Source organism: Vicia villosa, linkage group LG1 (assembly GCF_029867415.1).
Source record: "Vicia villosa cultivar HV-30 ecotype Madison, WI linkage group LG1, Vvil1.0, whole genome shotgun sequence".
Taxonomy (NCBI): Eukaryota; Viridiplantae; Streptophyta; class Magnoliopsida; order Fabales; family Fabaceae; genus Vicia; species Vicia villosa.
The window spans coordinates 54347300-54365313 of NC_081180.1; the positions used below are offsets into that span (position 1 = coordinate 54347300).

General features: G+C 32.7%; 2 protein-coding genes across 3 annotated transcripts; both read right to left on the bottom strand.

Moving 5' to 3' along the window:
- Window positions 1–8219: 8219 nt before the first annotated feature.
- LOC131638201 (expansin-like B1) lies at window positions 8220–9434 on the bottom strand. Its single transcript, XM_058908755.1, has 3 exons — window positions 9232–9434; window positions 9018–9124; window positions 8220–8929 (listed from the first exon to the last, which is right to left on the bottom strand). The coding sequence occupies exons 1-3, from the start codon at window positions 9368–9370 to the stop codon at window positions 8417–8419; spliced, it is 759 nt and encodes a 252-aa protein (XP_058764738.1). The 5' UTR covers window positions 9371–9434; the 3' UTR covers window positions 8220–8416.
- Window positions 9435–11749: 2315 nt separating this feature from the next.
- Window positions 11750–17173, bottom strand: LOC131638189 (ATP-dependent Clp protease proteolytic subunit-related protein 4, chloroplastic). 2 transcript variants are annotated; one of them, XM_058908744.1, is made up of 8 exons: window positions 16833–17173; window positions 14692–14895; window positions 13976–14031; window positions 13213–13339; window positions 13039–13116; window positions 12713–12826; window positions 12521–12628; window positions 11750–11966 (listed from the first exon to the last, which is right to left on the bottom strand). In XM_058908744.1, the coding sequence occupies exons 1-7, from the start codon at window positions 17091–17093 to the stop codon at window positions 12557–12559; spliced, it is 912 nt and encodes a 303-aa protein (XP_058764727.1). In that variant the 5' UTR covers window positions 17094–17173; the 3' UTR covers window positions 11750–11966; window positions 12521–12556. The 2 variants fall into 2 exon arrangements, with proteins under 2 accessions (XP_058764727.1, XP_058764720.1); XM_058908737.1 differs by having other exon boundaries at window positions 11750–11986.
- Window positions 17174–18014: the final 841 nt, after the last annotated feature.

The window sequence follows — 18014 nt, forward strand, 5'->3', positions numbered from 1 at the left end:
TAGTAAGTTTAAGTAGTTAACAACATCTTCAATAAATTACAACTTATAAAAATTTCTTTTGTTCACCTAATGAAGTTGCCTCCAAAATCTTTTTTTCTATGTATTTTCCTAACTTGGCAGTCATGTCAGATGCAATAAATCCTGGAGCAACAACATTAACCTAGCAAGAAAAACATGATTAGAATTTAAACTTGGAAATCAAGAAATAAAAGCACCACTGGGCATTTAGAAAAAGGAACTGTTGAGAAATCAAAGAAAATGAAGGACAGAAGAATAAAGGGTTGTCACCTTCTTAATCTTAGCAGATGCCTCTGAAAAAAAATGAACCATCAATGAAGGAAAACTCATTCTTAAAATATTCACCTGTGTGGAAAGAAAAACACCAGTGAGATTTAGATCAATAACCCAACATATGAATGCCAGGTACATTATTGATTGCTCTAGAATGCAGTTCCAAGATACCTTGTCCTCCATATCAATTTTAACATCAAACGGGATCCATGAAACAAACTAGAAAACAAACAAACTTGAATCATCAGGACACTATTTCCTTTTGAATCATAAGAACAATGCATGGATTCAGTCTCTTCATCTTCCATTACCCCAATCTTGCTTCTTCTCCTTCTTTCTCCATTTTGATTTACACACATCCAAAGACTCTACTACCACCTTAGCATTCTCACCACCTAACCCAATTTTCATCAAGCCCTAAACAATCAAACCGAGTAATCAATCATCAAACCTTAAACACCCTCCACCTCCAACACATACCCAGATAACCAATTCCCAAATAAAACCTAAAATTTACAATTTTATAATTCAATATAACTCAAGACATGAAATCCAACAAAACCCAGAAATTTAAAATAACTAAAGAAGGGAAATAGATCAAATGAATCATATCAAAACCCAAAAAAAATCTTGAACCCTAGATTGATCAGTAATATGAACCAGTGTTGTCAAATATCGGTTATATCGCCGATATACCGGTTTTCCATATCAGAATTTGCCTATCCGATACGAGATCCGATATTCCGTTTCAACTTCACCATGCTCCGCATATCGGCCGTTTTCCAGTATACCGGTATACCGGTTTTGAATTTCATATCAGAATTTATATTTTTCTGATATTTTTTATTAAGTTATATTAAAAAATAATTGAAATATTGAATGTGAAGAGGTGGAAGGTAAAAGTAGGCTACGAAGAGGTGAAGAGGTGGACAGTAATAGGTGGACAGTAATAATTAGTAAGTAGGCTGTGAAGAGGTGAAGAGGTGCACAGTAATCAAGTGCAAATTTGAAGAGGTGAAGTAATAATAAAGTGGAGAGCAGTATGGATATTAACATAATCTTGGTAGTCTCAAGAGAATAGAAGTAATATTAGTTGGTGTGATTATATATAGGACTTATAGGAGTCATAGTGCCTCCATCATCATAAACAGGATTATGTTGGAGAATAATTAGATTGGGGAATAATTAGTCATTTATCACTAGTTATGCTTAGAAGAACTATTAGTTATTACTTATTTTAAATTTTGAACTATATAATTTTAAGTTTTAAGTCATTTTGATTTTGAAGTTTGAACTATTTGGTCGTTAGAACTTGACATTTTTAGTTTAATCTTAAGTAAACTTTTTTAAAAATTGTTTATGTTATTAGCTTTCTGCTTTTATATGTGTTTCATGTTTTATTTTATATATAATTATTTATTTTAATCTCCTTTGTGATTTCCGCTATTTGCCCGTTACGATATCCGATATTTCTCATATCGGGTTTTTGGTGATCCGATAGTTTCCGCGATCCGATATTAACAACACTGATGTGAACCCTTTACTTCAAACAAAAAAAGCTATAGTGTAACCTTAAGAGAGACTGTTGTAGATCTCGCAGAGGGTGGAAGCACGACAGTGATATGGTGGCGCGATGGCGAGGGTGATTCTCCTATGGTGACAGCGGTGCAGATTCTAACGCCGACACAGTGGTGCGGAAGGACCTTCTTCCTCTCTTTTTTCGACTTCCTGTTTTTTTCCCTTTTGTTGACCTATCGTTTGCTTCGTTTTTTAACCACAAATAAAAAAATTGTGCCAGAGCCTGGGCATGTGCCCGGCCTGGCCGGGCCTTAAAACCGCCCTTGATTCTGGGTATGGATTGGAGTTATGAAAATGGGTATAGAGTGGAAGAAGAAAGATTAATGAGTTTTGAGAGAGAAGTGGTTGTTGTTGATTGACTATTTTAAAATTGATAAGTAGAGTGATATTGGATTTTGAAAGAGTTCATTTTTATTGAAACCCAATCTTGATGAAGAACAATAGAAGTTGAGAAGTCTTCGTATATAAATGTCAATTTCTTAAGGTTTATTTTTAAAAATAAATGAATAAGTTTTTAAAAAAACATTAACCTAAACAAATATGAAATAAAAAATGAGTATGAATTAAAAATAATTCTAAATGATGTGGAATTTTTTTTTTGTCACTTAACTCATGCCACATCATCGATTCAACCACCACGTCATAAAAATAACACTTAAATAAAATGAGAGACTAACATACAAAAAAAACTTAATAAAGGGATCAAAATTTCGGATTTTAAAATAAAGGATCAAAACTCAAAAAATGAGAAAATATGGGAACTAAAATTGTAATTAAGCCAAAATATATATATATATATATATATATATATATATATATATATATATATATATATATATATATATATATATTTAAAATAATGTATAAATTTAAACACGAACAAAATGTGTTATTTTTTAATTATTTATATTTTTAATTTCAAATACAATAATTTTTAAGATAATATACGAATAATTGAAATTTATATTATTGCTGTCATTTTTAAAAAATTGATATAATTTTGTTTTTATTTTAAAAATATGTTTTTCTTTTAGAAAAATAAAGTAAAACTTATAAGTTATACTATTAACTATTAATTTTTTTCTATCAACCCCCAAAAAAAATTATTTTTTCTATTTTTCACAAATTGTTTTTACAAATTACGTGTTTAATATTTTTTCTTAATAATAGAAATTTTTGAAAACTTTTACAATTATCTTGCAATCTATTTTTTTCCTTTATCAATAATTTTTTTTTTCTAATTTGTTTGAATTCTCATGACAAACAGGTGACATATCCGCGGTCCACACCAGAATCTATGCAGACGCACGGATTTTCCACTAATATTTATAATTATCATAATATAAAATAGTTTGTAATTAATAAAAACTCTTTATCAATCATAATATATTCATTAATGTCTTTAATATTCCACCGTTATAATTATTTCATAATGTTTTTCAAATTACAATTATGATACCTTCAAAATTTATAATTGTATGGTGATATCTTGAAAAGAAAATGGAACTACACACAAACTCCCCGAAAATCAAAAAAGAAAAAGCAACAAGCGATAATTTACATTAATCTTTATATTTTCGAGAAATTTCCTATTTTAAATAGGTCATTTGTATCTATTATGTATTTTGAATTGTTCTTAATATTTTAAATAATGCATAATTTATTATTGTAGTACTTACTTTTTAGTAAAATATTCATTTTGCTCCCTTAATTATATCATTGAGTTCAGATTAATCATTTAATTTTTTTTGAGTTATTTTGCTCCCTTAATTTTTAAAATGTTTCATTTTTCTCCTTTTTGTTTACTTAGCGATGAAAAAACTTTAAAATCAGTCGCTAAATTTGTCTCTAATTAGTAAAAATATTAAAATAAAATATTTTAGAAGTTAAGAGACTAAAGTAACACGAAAAAAAATTAAGGAACCAATCTAATATAGTTAAGAGACTAAAATAATATTTTGCCCTTAGTTTTTACTAAAATGTAAAATTGTAATTTAAAAACATTATCTTAAACTTTTAAAAACTTTTAACACTATTTATCTTTATTTATCTTAATTGAAACCATCATCCTTCAAATTATAATCATAGACCCCAATAATTTTTAAAATAAATAAATACATTTTATTTTGCCGCGCGTTGTCAAAGTCTAGTTTATATAATAACTCAAGGAGTGCCTCTTACAATACACCCCTTTCGTCGGAGACACTCGCACCCTCCCAGATATGACATCTCAGTTTGAACCCGAAATCCCAATCTCCTCCGCCCCCATTCTCTTTCTCTCTCCTCCCGATACCCAAGACGGCCCCCAAGACGTTTTCCACGCTCCACCCGAGGAGTATTCGCTCCCCTCTTCCGACGTCGATGTTCCTCACTGTCCGGTTAATCAGGTCGTTGATGTTGACTCTGGCTCCCAGGTGTCTGTTGATTTGGCTGGGTATTCAGATAGTTCGGAGTTTGTGAATTCTGGTAAGGATTCTGAATTAGGGTTTTTGGACGGTCGGTTGAAGAATGAATTTAGGGTTTCCGAAAGAGGAATTTCTGATTTGGGTAAGTCGCCGATGAAAAATTTGAAATTAGGTTTTGATTCCTTGGGGAATAGTTTGGGAGGTCAGCAGTCACAGAATGTTGTAGAAGGTATGAGAAGTTCTGAGGTGGAAAAGGTGGAAAGTCCCTGTAATGTTGTAGTTGGTGAACAAGTGAATGCTGTGAACAATGATGATAATGATGATTTTTGCAGAGAAATTCCAATGGATGATAACTCGGTTCCTGAGGAAAATGTTGAAGCTCAAGTTGTTCAAAATGCTGGGGATGTTAACTTGGTTGAGGGGAATAGCTCAAGCGGTGAGATCGGAGAAGGTTCTGGGATTCAGGAGGATTCGGTGCTGCCAAACTCAATCCGTTGTCTATTGGAGAAATCACTTGCAACTGCAAATGATGAGGAGAAAAAGTTTGTTTTTGATGTATTGAAAATTCTCTCTGAGAACACTGTTGAAGAAGATGATGATGATGATGATGATGGTGTTACAGTCTTGGAAGCTGCAAAGCATTCTGGTATGACTTTACCCCGTCCTACGTGGTGGCCTGACCATATGAAATCCGATTTATTCAACTTTGATGATTAGGTTAAAGAGTAGAGGAAATGAAACTCTTTTTTTGGGTAAATTTTTGTTTGTTTGAGTAGGTTGATGGTGCTTTCATGGAGGACTCTCAATTGTGTTTTGATGTTAATTGATCTATGGTAGGATTCTAATTCTAATTTCTATCAGTTTGTGAATGTTGTCTATCACTTGTAACTGTGGCTCTGAACTTGAGTTAATATCAACCACCTTAAGAACATGGATGTGAAATGTTTTCAAGTTTCTCTTCTATTATGTAAGTTGAACATCATAATTCATTTGGTTATGTATTGGCTTTGTTGCACAGAAAAGCATTTTGTTACTATTTACTAACATGCCTCAAGAATGTATTAATTGAAACTGAATTTTGTCTTGTCTTTTGTAAGTTAAACATCAATATATTTAGGATCCAACACAACACCTGCCTCCTAAGTGATTGAATTGGTCAGTTTGAAGCATAATGCTCTGAATGCACAAGCCTCTAGAGGAACCATAATTTGTGTGTTTGTTCAACCGTCATCCTCTGCTGCTTTTTAATTACATTATGATAAGGGTAGGATAGAGGAAGAATAGCTACATCCTTGTTTGAAATATGTAGAACAAGAAGAATGGCTATTTGATATTTGATGCATGCATGTGTTATTGGGTGCTCTTTTGGTTCTTGCTTAAAATTAGATGAAGTGAATTTGGCGCTCTTTCGCTTCCAAATAGTATGTTTTAATAAGTTTGCTTGAAATTGACGATTTTTATGGATACATTGTCTTTGTAGTCTTGTTACAAGATTAAAATGAAGATTGTTACATGTTTCAATTGGAGACGCGATTATGCTCGTTATTATAGGAGTAATCAAAATTATCTTCATCTATATGTTGTTTGTTTTCAATGGCACATGAATAGGCTTTAACATGTTATAGGAGTATGTTAAAGCGTATTCATGTGCCAATCATGCATTGAGCCACATATAGTCACAAATTGAGATGGGTAGCAGTCCTTTCTTGTTTATTCTTCCTGTTGGGAGAGTGATTATCTCTTTTCTCACTCCTTCATTGGAATGATCTAGACACATGTTGTCCACTTGAGATATATACCATATACACTATAGTACCACATATTATATGAAGTTTTATTAATGATATATTGCATTGTTGGAGCTTGTCCTTCCAAAGTATTGCTAAACATGTTTGATTGTGGAAGCTTGTCCATCTCAATTGCATCTAGTGCGATATTCATATGTGAAATATTTCCATTATTGGTGAGTATAAAAACAGTGTGCCTACACAGATCATATTTTCCACTTGTTCCATGTACCAAGGAAGTCAGTTGACCTCGATCAACCTTAAGGGTTTATCTCTCTAGAGCAAGGTCATAAGTTATTTTAAGTATCCATTGGAATTTCTGAACTTGAATTAATATCAACCACCTTAAGAATATGAATGTGAAATGTTTTCAAATTTCTCTGCTATTATGTGAGTTAAACATCATGATTCATTTGGTTATGATGTTGGCTTTGTTGTACTGGAAAGCATTTTGTTACTTATACTAACATGCCTCGTTAAAATTTTAACTGAAACTGAATTTTGTGTTGTCCTTTGTAAGTTAAACATCAATATATTTAGGATCCAACACCTGCCTCGTAAGTGATTGAATTGGTCAGTCTGAAGCATAATGCTCTGAACGCACAAGCCTTTGTGTATTTGTTCAACCGTCATCGTCTACTACTTTGTGATTACATTATGATAAGGATAGGATAGAGGAAGAATAGCTGCATCTTTGTTTCAAATATGAACAACAAGAATGGCTATTTGATATCTGATGCATCCATTTGTTATTGGGCTCTTTTGGTTCTTGCTTAAAATTAGATGAGGTGAATTTGGCGCTCTTTTGCTTCCAAATAGTATGTTTTACTAAGTTTGCTTGAAATTGTCGATTAATTTGTTTTTCACCGATACATTATCTCCTTCGTATCCCTTGTACTCTAATCAATAATTTCTGCTTATATTTTTTAAAAAAATAAAAATGTAGAATGTCACTTGTTTCAATTGTCTGCCATTATCCTCGCAACCATAGCAGTAATTACAATAATCTTCATCGGGTGGTTTTGGCACCAACCAAAAAAGAAGTAGGAATTTGATTAAAGAAATATACAATGTTATGTGAAAAGTTTGAACATTTTCTGATGAATGTTGGTGCAAGAAAGAAGAGGAGAGGAATCAAATAAGTGGTGAAGAGATATACATACCTCATGATGATGACTATGAATCATAAGTAATTTTGCTAATGGTCACAACCATTGATGAAAATCATCTGTGAAAGTTATGATATCTTGACTCAAGGTATATAAATCACATGGTTGGGTATATATAAGGCATATGTGATTGTAATATGAAGAAGAGATGGGAAAAATGCACTTATTTAAAAAATATGGGAAACATTTCTAAGGTATTTAAGTGGAATAGAAAACACTTCTAAATGCACTTATTTAAAAAATATGGGAAACATTTCTAAGGTATTTAAGTGGAATAGAAAACACTTCTAAACACCTTAGTTTGTGTGATTCATATAGAGTCAGAGGGATTGAGAAACACTTTGGTAGAAAAGAGTATGTTTTTGAAAAATTTAAAGACTATTTTCTTGTAACATATTTGTAATCTCTAATAACGACTTTTGAAAGTATAGTGAATCGGATAGTTACTCTTTCCTTTAAATTAGATCGGTTTGATCAAACTGATTAAACAAATTTAATATGCTCGTCCTTTATCTTTCTCTTACTTGTCATGGATTTGATTATACTATTTGACATTTTTTTGGTTACTTTCAATTCATTAGTATTAATTTTAGATTTTCAAAGATATTTTACTACAGTATACCGCCTTCGTATTTAAAGGAAGTACTAAATTAACGTTTTAAGTTATAGCATATTTCTCGGTGGAACAATCAGTCTTAATTAACAATTAATTGCTCAAGTTTTAACAATTTCAGTTGATGGAGCGTCAATCTTGAGGGGAATGAGGCTGGTATGGTGCTAGAATGATCGGACGGAATCTTAATCGAACAATCTCCGCTTTAAATAAAATCAAGTAACAATCAAACGGAGTATGAAGCTTTCATTACAAGCATGGCCTTAGAAAGGAAATAGAAGTATCCAACCGCAGAGCCAAGAGCAACTCTTAGTTACTCACATGACAGATGATAGTTGAATTCCAAATGAATGATTCTCAGTTGATAAAGTACCAAGAGAAATGTCTAGGATCTTTCTATTCATTAAAGAGAAAGTGTAGTACATTTTATTTTATTCAAATTCCATGTATAGTCTAAGATGAAAAGTACATGAATTCTTATTTAGAAACCTTAAGACAAAAGAGCATCACTATCAGAAACTAATTGGATACTGGTGCCAATATATTTATTGTGTTCCTGAGATCTTTCTAATTCTAATTAAGCTGAACCATGGTGTCATATGCAGCACCAGCTTTCCAATCACTAGGAATAGCATTCTTCGACTGCACCCAATAAACACCATCATTTCCACTCACTTGAAACCTCAAATATATTTCACCATTTGGAGGATCCGCCGAGTCAAACACCACTCCATAGGCCCTCCTCATTAGCTCCCATTCTTGGCAATCTTCCTGCCATATCTCAACAGCATTGACATCATACATTCCATCTACGTACAGAACCACAACAGCCAAGTAATCAGGGTTTTTGCTGTTTTCATGGACTTGAGTCACTATGTTATAGCCGTTGTACATGCATGGAACTCTTTTGTATTCAACATCTACTACACCGTATTTGAAGAGCTCTGCAGATGCGTCTTCGTTGCGCCCTAATCTTGAGTAGCCGCGAGGACTCATTATGAAGTCTGTTCTATCTCCTTCGCCGTAGTCTGTTACCACAATGTTTGCTCCATTTTCATCGCAGTATTGAGGTATTTTACACCTCACCTAATTATAAATCGATCAAACATCACCAATATTAGTGGAAATGAATAGTTTTTGTTATGTAAATTAAATAAATATTTTGTTTCTCTACCTGATAGCATGCACCACAGCCACTACCATTCTTCCATAGCTTAGACACACCTGCAACACTGCCATCATTCACTGTCCTTCCATATTCTCCAAAGCCACAAGCTCCCCCTAAAATATATATGAATAATACAAATCATGTTATATATATTTGTTATATGCATATATAACATACATATTTACTTATATTTAAGACAGAAGAGGAGGGTGATATATACTTGGGGTCCCGTAGCAATCTGGACTACCGTAATATGTTGCTCTTGAGTCAGTAAAAGAGTCTTGTGAGAAACAAAGGTGAGGTAAGAGTAGTATGACACAAACAAGGCCAAGTTGTTGGTGGTTAAAAGTGAGTTCCATGTTGAAAGGACAAATACTCAGAATAGTAATTAAGAGTATACAAAGCTTTATGAGATGGGAAGCTGAGAAATGAGATGGGTTATATTTATAGTGCACCCAAGCCATACTTGGTAGTACAGGTGGTGGTCTAGGTTTTCTCCCACTTAAGGACTATATGATGTGCAAAATGCTTGAGATAATAATGATATGTACACGTAGAGCCTCAATCATAAAAATCTAAACCGAAATGAAGTATTAGTTTTCAAAAATCAAAATTATAGTAATAATAATTACTCCCACAAAAAAAAAAAAAAAAAAATATATATATATATATATATATATATATATATATATATATATATATATATATATATATATATATATATATATATATATATATAATTTTAGAGTGAGAATAGATTACATCAAGATATGCTTTATAAACATAAGTAATTTTTGTATTATATTTAAATTTTTCAAAAATTAAAATTTTTTTTTTTAAGTTTTACAAAAATACAAAAATCAATTGCAAAATATTACAAATATATAATATATTTATTTGTTAAAAAAGTAGGTATCGATAGACATAGTAGTGAATGCTAGTTGTTATAATAGTAATCAGTAATGATGAATGAGATTCTGTTGTGGTTTTTAGTGATTGAAATAGTGGTTGAAGTAGTAGTAGGTGGTGGTCACTGGCAGCTTATAATGGTTGTAATGGTGATTTAGAATCATAATTAATTATTAAATTGGTGATCGATGATGAATGCAATAGTGATCGACTTTGGTTAAGTGGTGGTTCACAATGAATGAAGTGGTGATGGGGTTATTGTATGAGTGTGGTGACAAGTAACTGTATGAGTGGTCATCGATAATGATTATTTTGAATGAAATGGTGATCAAAAATAGTTTGAATTATGATCAGTAGTGTTTAGAGTGGTGGTTGATAATGGCTAAAGTGGTAGTCATAATTAGGGTTGATTCAAGTTTTTTGATGTGTTGTGTATGTTAATTATGTTATAATTAGGGTTGATATAAGTTTTTTTTTTATGTGTTGTGTATGTTAATTATGTTTTAACCGTAACAAAATAATTATATTATAGTTTAACTATGACAAATCTATTAAGACATTGTGCAATTTAATTGTGAAAACTTTGAGTTCATGGAATAGAATGTAACTCATCTTCACCCTTAGTCATAATGATAGTTAGTAATAGTCCAATTAGACTATACATGGATAAAATGATTATTTATTTATTGTCTCATTCTATCTACTTTTTCTGTGTGGTAAGTAGTTAAAATCATTTTTGACAAAATAATACTTGTATTGAATTTTAAAAGTACTTGGCATAGTTGTACTCCCTCCGTTCCTTTTTAAGTGTCGTTTTAGAAGAATTTTTTTGTTCCTATTTAAGTGTCGTTTTATAATTTAATGTTATAATTTGTCATTTATACCCTTATTTTCTCAATAACTTCACCTCAAAATTTTCAATTAGTTATTGGAAAAAGAGAGTGTATGATTGAATTTATTTGGAAAGAGAAAAATAAATAAGGGTATATTAGGAAAATTAACTCTAATAATCCACTATCTTGGTTGGAGAGCTTTTTGCTAAAACGACACTTAAAAAGGAACGGAGGGAGTATCTTTTTAAAGAATATTTTGTGTATTCAATGCATTGAACCTTCTTGAGTATTTTCTTTATTGGGTCATGCTAACATGTGTCCTAAGGGCAGATGTTATGGATACTATAATTAAAAAAAGTTAAATGTAATTAAATGCAATAGAATCATATTTAAAGTTTCAATACATTGAATGCACGCGTTCCAAAAAAATATTTCTATAAATATCTCATTAACTTGTGCCCTTGGGGCACATGTTAGCTTTTCCCTTCTTTATTTGGAACCTTGAATATTTTCTTTATTTTCTTTATTTGGAAGCTTGAATATTTTCTTTATTTTCTTTATTTAGAATGCTTAAGCAGTCTCGTTAGCATGACCCTTTTTCTAATGCCAAAGAGGCAGAGATTAGATGTGAGATTAATAAAATACAAATATGTAACTAGCACGTGTATATTCGTTACGTGTTGGCACGATTCATATAAATAAGTGGGACTAAAGTAGGTGCTTCTTAAGCCAAGCCATCCATCTGGTGGCTCCCAAGTTGAAAACAGAGCTTAACATGCAGCTGTTGATACTTGATATGCTAAACACTATGAGGACAGTTCTTTGAATTTGAAAGTCAATCATTATTTCATTAAAACGCAAAATGCTCCACTCAAATTACTAATAATTATGCCATTAGAAACTTTTATTCTACTCTCACCGTTCGCTATTGCACTTGTGTAGTGCATTTCTGGTCTAATCTCTATGTTGCATTTCTTTCATGTAGTGAGACAACTATTCATAAAATTTCAAATTTGAATAAATCAGAATCAAACATGTATACAGCATTTTACAAACACTTGGGATTTGTTTCTACTACCTTATCTTATGGGATACAAAGCAGTCTATGGTGTTATAAACATGATATTCCAATATTGCAGGTTAATTGTACCAGTACTTGGCACAGTTGTATCTTTTTGGCTGCTGATCTCTTAGGTCCTTCATTTTCGCTGATCTACATTTCCATGCAAATTTCTGTAGTCATGAATCATGATCAGGAACTATTCCGTAAGAAAAACATATCACAAAAGCCACATATTACATATGCCCCAATAATGAAGAACCACAGGATTTAAAAATTACTCTTCATGTCATTTAAGAGTGAGAGGTTGATTGAAAGGGTGATGATTTTCCCAAACGAGTTTAAACATTCGAGCTTTAGGACTTTACTTTTACATAAAAATTAAACGTTAACTCATGGTCGGTGCAGTGCAGTCAATAGACCATTTCCAAATACCCATTTTATAGTAGCAAATACCAAATGCAACGCATAACCCTAAGGGGGAAGGGTAAAATGATAAAAACAAGTGATCGCCTAATTGACCAACCATGGCTTCATATGCATCAAGTTGCTAGACACCACAAACAACCAGGCAGAAAAAAATGAAGAACCACAGCATTGAAAAAGTGTTGGTTATTGGGAATGTTCACCCTTTACTTAGATAAATTTATTCAATGTTGAAGTTGCATTCAATTTTTAATATGACAATGACACCAGATGTACATTACCTCAACTTCAAGAAAATAGGGTTTATCTCCTGTAAGTCAAATAAGCTGTGCCTTTTTAAGGTCAGAAACAACGCCATGGTCCTTAGAGCCCCTCTCATTGTACAATACCTGCAAAAAGACAATTTATTTTAGTTTGCAAAGTAAATAACTGACTCCAAGAAAAAAACAGTCTAACCTAGATATGGCAAATACCTTGTCTATGATTCCATACTCAATAGCTTCACTAGGACTAAAATACTTTGGACGCCGAACATCAGCTTCAATCTGCTCGGGTGTTTTTTCAGTGTGTTTGGCTAACAAATTAACCTTGAAAGAAATCAAACAGTGGGTGTGTCAGTTACCATAATAATCTTTATATCAATCTTTGTCACAGATGATGATTTAAAACTACACCGATAAGAATCATACTTCAAAAGACAAAGTTTATTGTGAAGCCCAAATATATAGCTTTTAAAACATAAGTCGTTATTCATAATCTCAATTTAGATTGAAGTAAGCTAAAAGATTGTTATTCTAACCAATTCTGTCTTCACTTTCGAGATTTCTCTTCTTGCAAGGTTGACATCTGTTGCTTGACCTTGATACCGTGTAATTGGCTGCAAATTGAAAAAGAAAACATGGTTAAGGTGTTTGGAAAAAGATAGTCAAACACAAAATAAACTGAATATAGAACTAAATGGTTGAAATCAAACCTGTCTTATCATTATAGTTGATGATGGCAAAGCAGAACGGTTACCCTTTGAACCAGCAGCCAAAAGTAAGGCTGCCTCTCCCCAAGCATTGCCAACACATAGAGTAAAAATAGGAGCTTTGATATAGCTGTACGAGAATTACTTAGCTAGGTTTAATAATCATATAAATGTTTTACAGGGACTTCTACAAGTTGGGAACAGGTTATACGATAAAGAGATAGTATGCCAATTCATTGAGGTTGGGGCGGTGCAGAGAAGAGTAAAATATAATTATTCCATTAATAAATATTTGGCAATATGTCCAGTTGTCCACTTAAAAACCACCAATAGATATTGACCATTTGACATCATATTTCTAATAACTATGGGGAGAAATGTGAATCCAGAAAACAAATAGAATAGAGAAAGAAGGTAATATGTTAGTGCAAAATCTCCACCAAGTAGCATGCCTGCAGCACGGCATGACTATGTAGGCGCAAACCCGGGTAAATTAACATTTTTAAAGACAAAATGGCATTTGGTTACAGAATAGAACACTGTTACCTGTTATGCCTAAAAAAAACAAAATTCTAGAAAATACAATTTATCTTCACTAATAGATCTCATTTTAAGCTCACTCTTATATGTTAAGCATATCTTCATAAATCATGCCAAAACATAATTTAGCAATTAGCCAGTCAGTTGAAGTAGTTAAAACACTTTCTAATGACCCAACAAAAGTATGATAAAAGAAAATAGATGACAGGGTCTAACAGGTGATAACCTCATTAAATCATAAACTGCAAGTGCTTCAGTCTCATAACCCAACTTCACATCTCCCTGAAAGAAGGAAACAATATTCTGTTAAACAAATGGATCTTTTCATGGAAACTTGAGCTTGAGCCCCATTTTTTTAGTATCTGATCAGAATTATTTGTGGATATTTCTGCTTGGCAAAAAAATTGGAACAATAATTCACATGTCCGAAGCCAGAAATGAAACGCTATAGCCCAATCATATAGATTAATGTAGCCAACACTCCTGGCAGGAAAAGTCTTAATTGTTGCTCCTGTCAATGTTGAATATGATATTTTCCTGAAATTAGGCAGTTCTCTACTCGAAAATAACTTCTACAATTTGATACAAAAATAAATGTCGTAGGTTGTATTGATTTTGTTAACTTCGGATAGACATGCTATTTAAAGTAACTATTGAATTATTAATTTATAATAGTATACATGCCTTAGGTAAAGGTTAGATATCACTGTATATCTCCAAGATTAAAAAACCTTTTAACTTAAAAATTGGCTAGTAGATAGCCAAAATAAGCTTTGAGAAAAGTTTTGGCCTAGTTTTTTAGTAAATAAGGTTGGCCTTGTCTAGACCTGATGTAGAATAGGTCATAGACTTCCCAATAGGCATCCTGGTCCATTTCCATCCCAACCTGGTACTATACTAGATAATACATATTTAAACCGAAAATTAAAAAACATCATTTACCTTGGTTGTCCCAGTGGAGTTTATGTACATATAAATGGGTTTTTTTTCATCATCATATTGAAGGTAAAGAAATTCAGCAACCATCAACTCTGTGACAGATGGAACGAGAGACATGCCCAAGTAAACAATTCGATTTTTGAACAAGTAAGAAGCCAAGTCTGGTGGAGGTTGCTCCCATGCAGTCCCTCTTTTGAAAGGAATAACCTATCCAAAGACAAGAAAAATTGAACGTCAAGCCTGTATAAATAATATAAGTAGCATATATTGTAGCTTGGTGTGCCATAAATTATTGTACATACATGTTATATATTTATTTGCATAAAGTATAAATTGTGCATGAGCAGCATTATCTGTTGAACTTAAGGGTTTTAATTTAAAAATAAAAAGAGAAGAAAAAAATAAGAACTTGAATATTTATTGATAAAATAACTTGATAGAAGCTTAACCATTAAGCAAAATTCATAACTCAAGACTGAACCACTTAGCATAATAAAACAAGCTTAACTCCCACGTGAATCAGAGGCTACCAAAGCTAAACCATTGAGAGAAAAACAAAAATATCAAAGCTTAATCACCTACTAAGGAGGAAGCTAAAACCAAGTCAAGTGAGACCGAACAAAGGGCAGTAGTCAAGAAACGCTCAATGACTCAATCAGCAGTAAAGAAACCTTCATAAGTAGGACCTTGAGCCGGTAGGTGTCCTAAACAAGGTTTAACAAAGACGAGCACAGATCACAATAGAAAAGAGGAAACTATTTTGAATACAATTGTCATTACATTCCGAAACTTACGGGAACTCAACAGCAGAGTAGCAACAGAACATATCAGGTAGGATTGAATCAAGCTCTAGATACCATGTTGAAGTTATGTAAGACCATGAATATCAATGATATGAATAACTTGATAGTAGCTTGACCATTAAGTAGAACCCGTAACTCAAGGCTAAACTACTTAACATAAGCAAATATAAGCTTAACAACTACATAAGGGAGAAGCTACCAAAGCTTAACCATCAACTGCAGAATGTAAAAGATGAGTCTTAACCACTCAAAACTGAAGCAAAATTATCAAAGCTTAACAACCACCTAACGAAGGCAGAAAATTAAAACCAAGTCAAGTGAGGCTGAACAACGCATAGTCATGAAACACTCGAACAGCGGCAAGGAAACCCTCAAAAGTGGGCCCATAACCCACAGGTTCTAGAATCAAACTAGACTCTAGATATCATAGGTAATGGAGTGTTAGTTTGAATGAGACAATGCATAATGATGATTATTTACATCTTCTATATGTTACACCATATTTACCAAACACACATCAGTCTACCTTTCAATAAAAGAAGCTCCCCGTACCAAAAAAACAAAATATATCATATAAAGTATAAGGACAAATGAACAAAGGTCTTCCCCTGCAATGTAAGAATTTGAATATATGCTTTAATCAAAGACAAAACAGTCGGGGAAGACTGAACTAAAGTGTATCCACTTCCCATTTCTGCCAAACCTCTCGAGCAAACAAAAAATTGCGTGCTCTCCAGACTTGAGGTACCCCACATGACCAAGACTGACATAGGGAGAGGTCATTTATACCAAATATAAGATCAATTCTGTGAAGAGAAGTATTCAAATCTTCATTTTTACATTTTGTCAATTGATGATAGGTTATTTTCATTTAATGGTAAGATGAAGCAACCCTGATTCAAAATTCCTTACTTTGTAAGGTATGCTCTGAGGAATTCTGCATTTGATATAGAATTCTTTCGGTTCAAGGATGAAGATGTTCCTTTTCGGCTAAAATGGGAAACATACAGTAGGGCATTTGGATAAAGTGTGTTTGACTTGGTTGACTACATAATACATTTCCAATCCCAGAGTAAAACTCTTGAAAAACAAAACTTCTTCCTTGTTCATTAGCCATGACAAATTTTAAAACACAAGTAACTCAACCATTTTTTCTCATTTGCAAAACGAAAGTTATAAACCCTTAAAATAAAACCCTCTAATAATGTTTAAATTCTTAAAACCATACTCGAAATTATTACATGCTATGAATTTTAACTTCAATTGCTTATCCAATACCAATTTTACACTAGAAATATGAATGTAAAGATAAGTTGAAAAATGTTAAGAAAAAATTAGTACCATAGTAACGACGCCTCTTTTGGCGCCGGAACTTTGAAATGACGCCGGATTGAGGCAAGGAGGTCGGAGCTTGTGACCGGAGAAAAGGCTAGAGGAACTGGTGATTACGGTTGAAGGTGCGACGAAATCGGTGGAGATAGAGTTCCTGAAAGAGGATTTGATGGCTTTGATAGGGGTTAGGGTTCTTGATGAAGAAGGAAACAGTAGCATGGGCTTGTTGACTGCGAAGGTAAAAGCTGAGTTGGCGGTTGCAACCTCCATGGTTATGTTCTACACTCCACGGTGGTGTTCGGAATTCAGATAGTGAAAATGCGAGGGTCGAGGGAGATTGCCACAAATTTTGATTACGTACTTTTTTTTATATTGGGCCACTCATCTAATTGGGCCATCGGCCTAATTGAATACTCTTTAAAAATATCTCGAAGAATGTACTAAACACCCCACAAGCTGACCTGCACCCCCTATTTAATTTCATAATACCAATAATGCCTCTCTTATAGTTTATTGTGTGCATATATGTGGATGACTTGATCTTCACAGAGTGTAAGATCAAGGAGTTTTAGATGATTGATATTGGACGACTTTCATATTATCTTAGCATAGAGGTAAAAAATGAGAAAGAAGGAATGTTATGTTAGAATAAGATTTGGTTTTGCACTTTATCTTTAAATTTTGATGATAACAACACATATATTTTATATGTAAATAATTTTGTTTTTAATGGTTTCTTGAGTGTGCAGATTAGAAATGCTTATTGATTCAGGATTGTTGTCTAAAGAATTATCAAATATGCTTGGCACGTTAGAAAGACTATTCTCTTCTACTTCTGAAGAAACATCAGTAGTTCTGAAGAATGTTGAATGTTAACCAGAAAGAGAATCTCATGTACGTCTGAATAAGCTACTGCTTCAGAAATCTCAAGTGTCTCCAGAAGAAATAAGTCTATAAGAAGTTGTTGCTTCGAGATCAGAAAACAAGTCTACATCATATACAAGTTGTTGCTTCAAAAGATCAAATTTCAAGATATGTTTGTCAAAAGAGTTGTTGCTTTCAACTCTGATGACATAGTTAAGATCAGCTGATAAAGATCATGATCAGAAGTACAGATTAGTTGTCATGACTCAAAGTTCAGATATTATGACTTGTTTTCATAAAAGTTGTTGCTTTAGATATCTGAAAAAC

Excerpts from the sequence above, each read along its gene's own strand:
- LOC131638201 (XM_058908755.1), bottom strand. The coding sequence starts at position 9,370 with ATGGAACTCACTTTTAACCACCAACAACTTGGCCTTGTTTGTGTCATA. Across the intron at positions 9,125-9,231 it reads AGATTGCTACGGGACCCCAA|GGGGAGCTTGTGGCTTTGGA; the intron begins GTATATATCACC and ends TATATATTTTAG. Across the intron at positions 8,930-9,017 it reads GCTGTGGTGCATGCTATCAG|GTGAGGTGTAAAATACCTCA; the intron begins GTAGAGAAACAA and ends ATTTATAATTAG.
- LOC131638189 (XM_058908744.1), bottom strand. The coding sequence starts at position 17,093 with ATGGAGGTTGCAACCGCCAACTCAGCTTTTACCTTCGCAGTCAACAAG. Across the intron at positions 13,340-13,975 it reads GCAGTTTATGATTTAATGAG|CTATATCAAAGCTCCTATTT; the intron begins GTTATCACCTGT and ends ATTCTCGTACAG. Across the intron at positions 12,629-12,712 it reads AGTATGGAATCATAGACAAG|GTATTGTACAATGAGAGGGG; the intron begins GTATTTGCCATA and ends GTCTTTTTGCAG.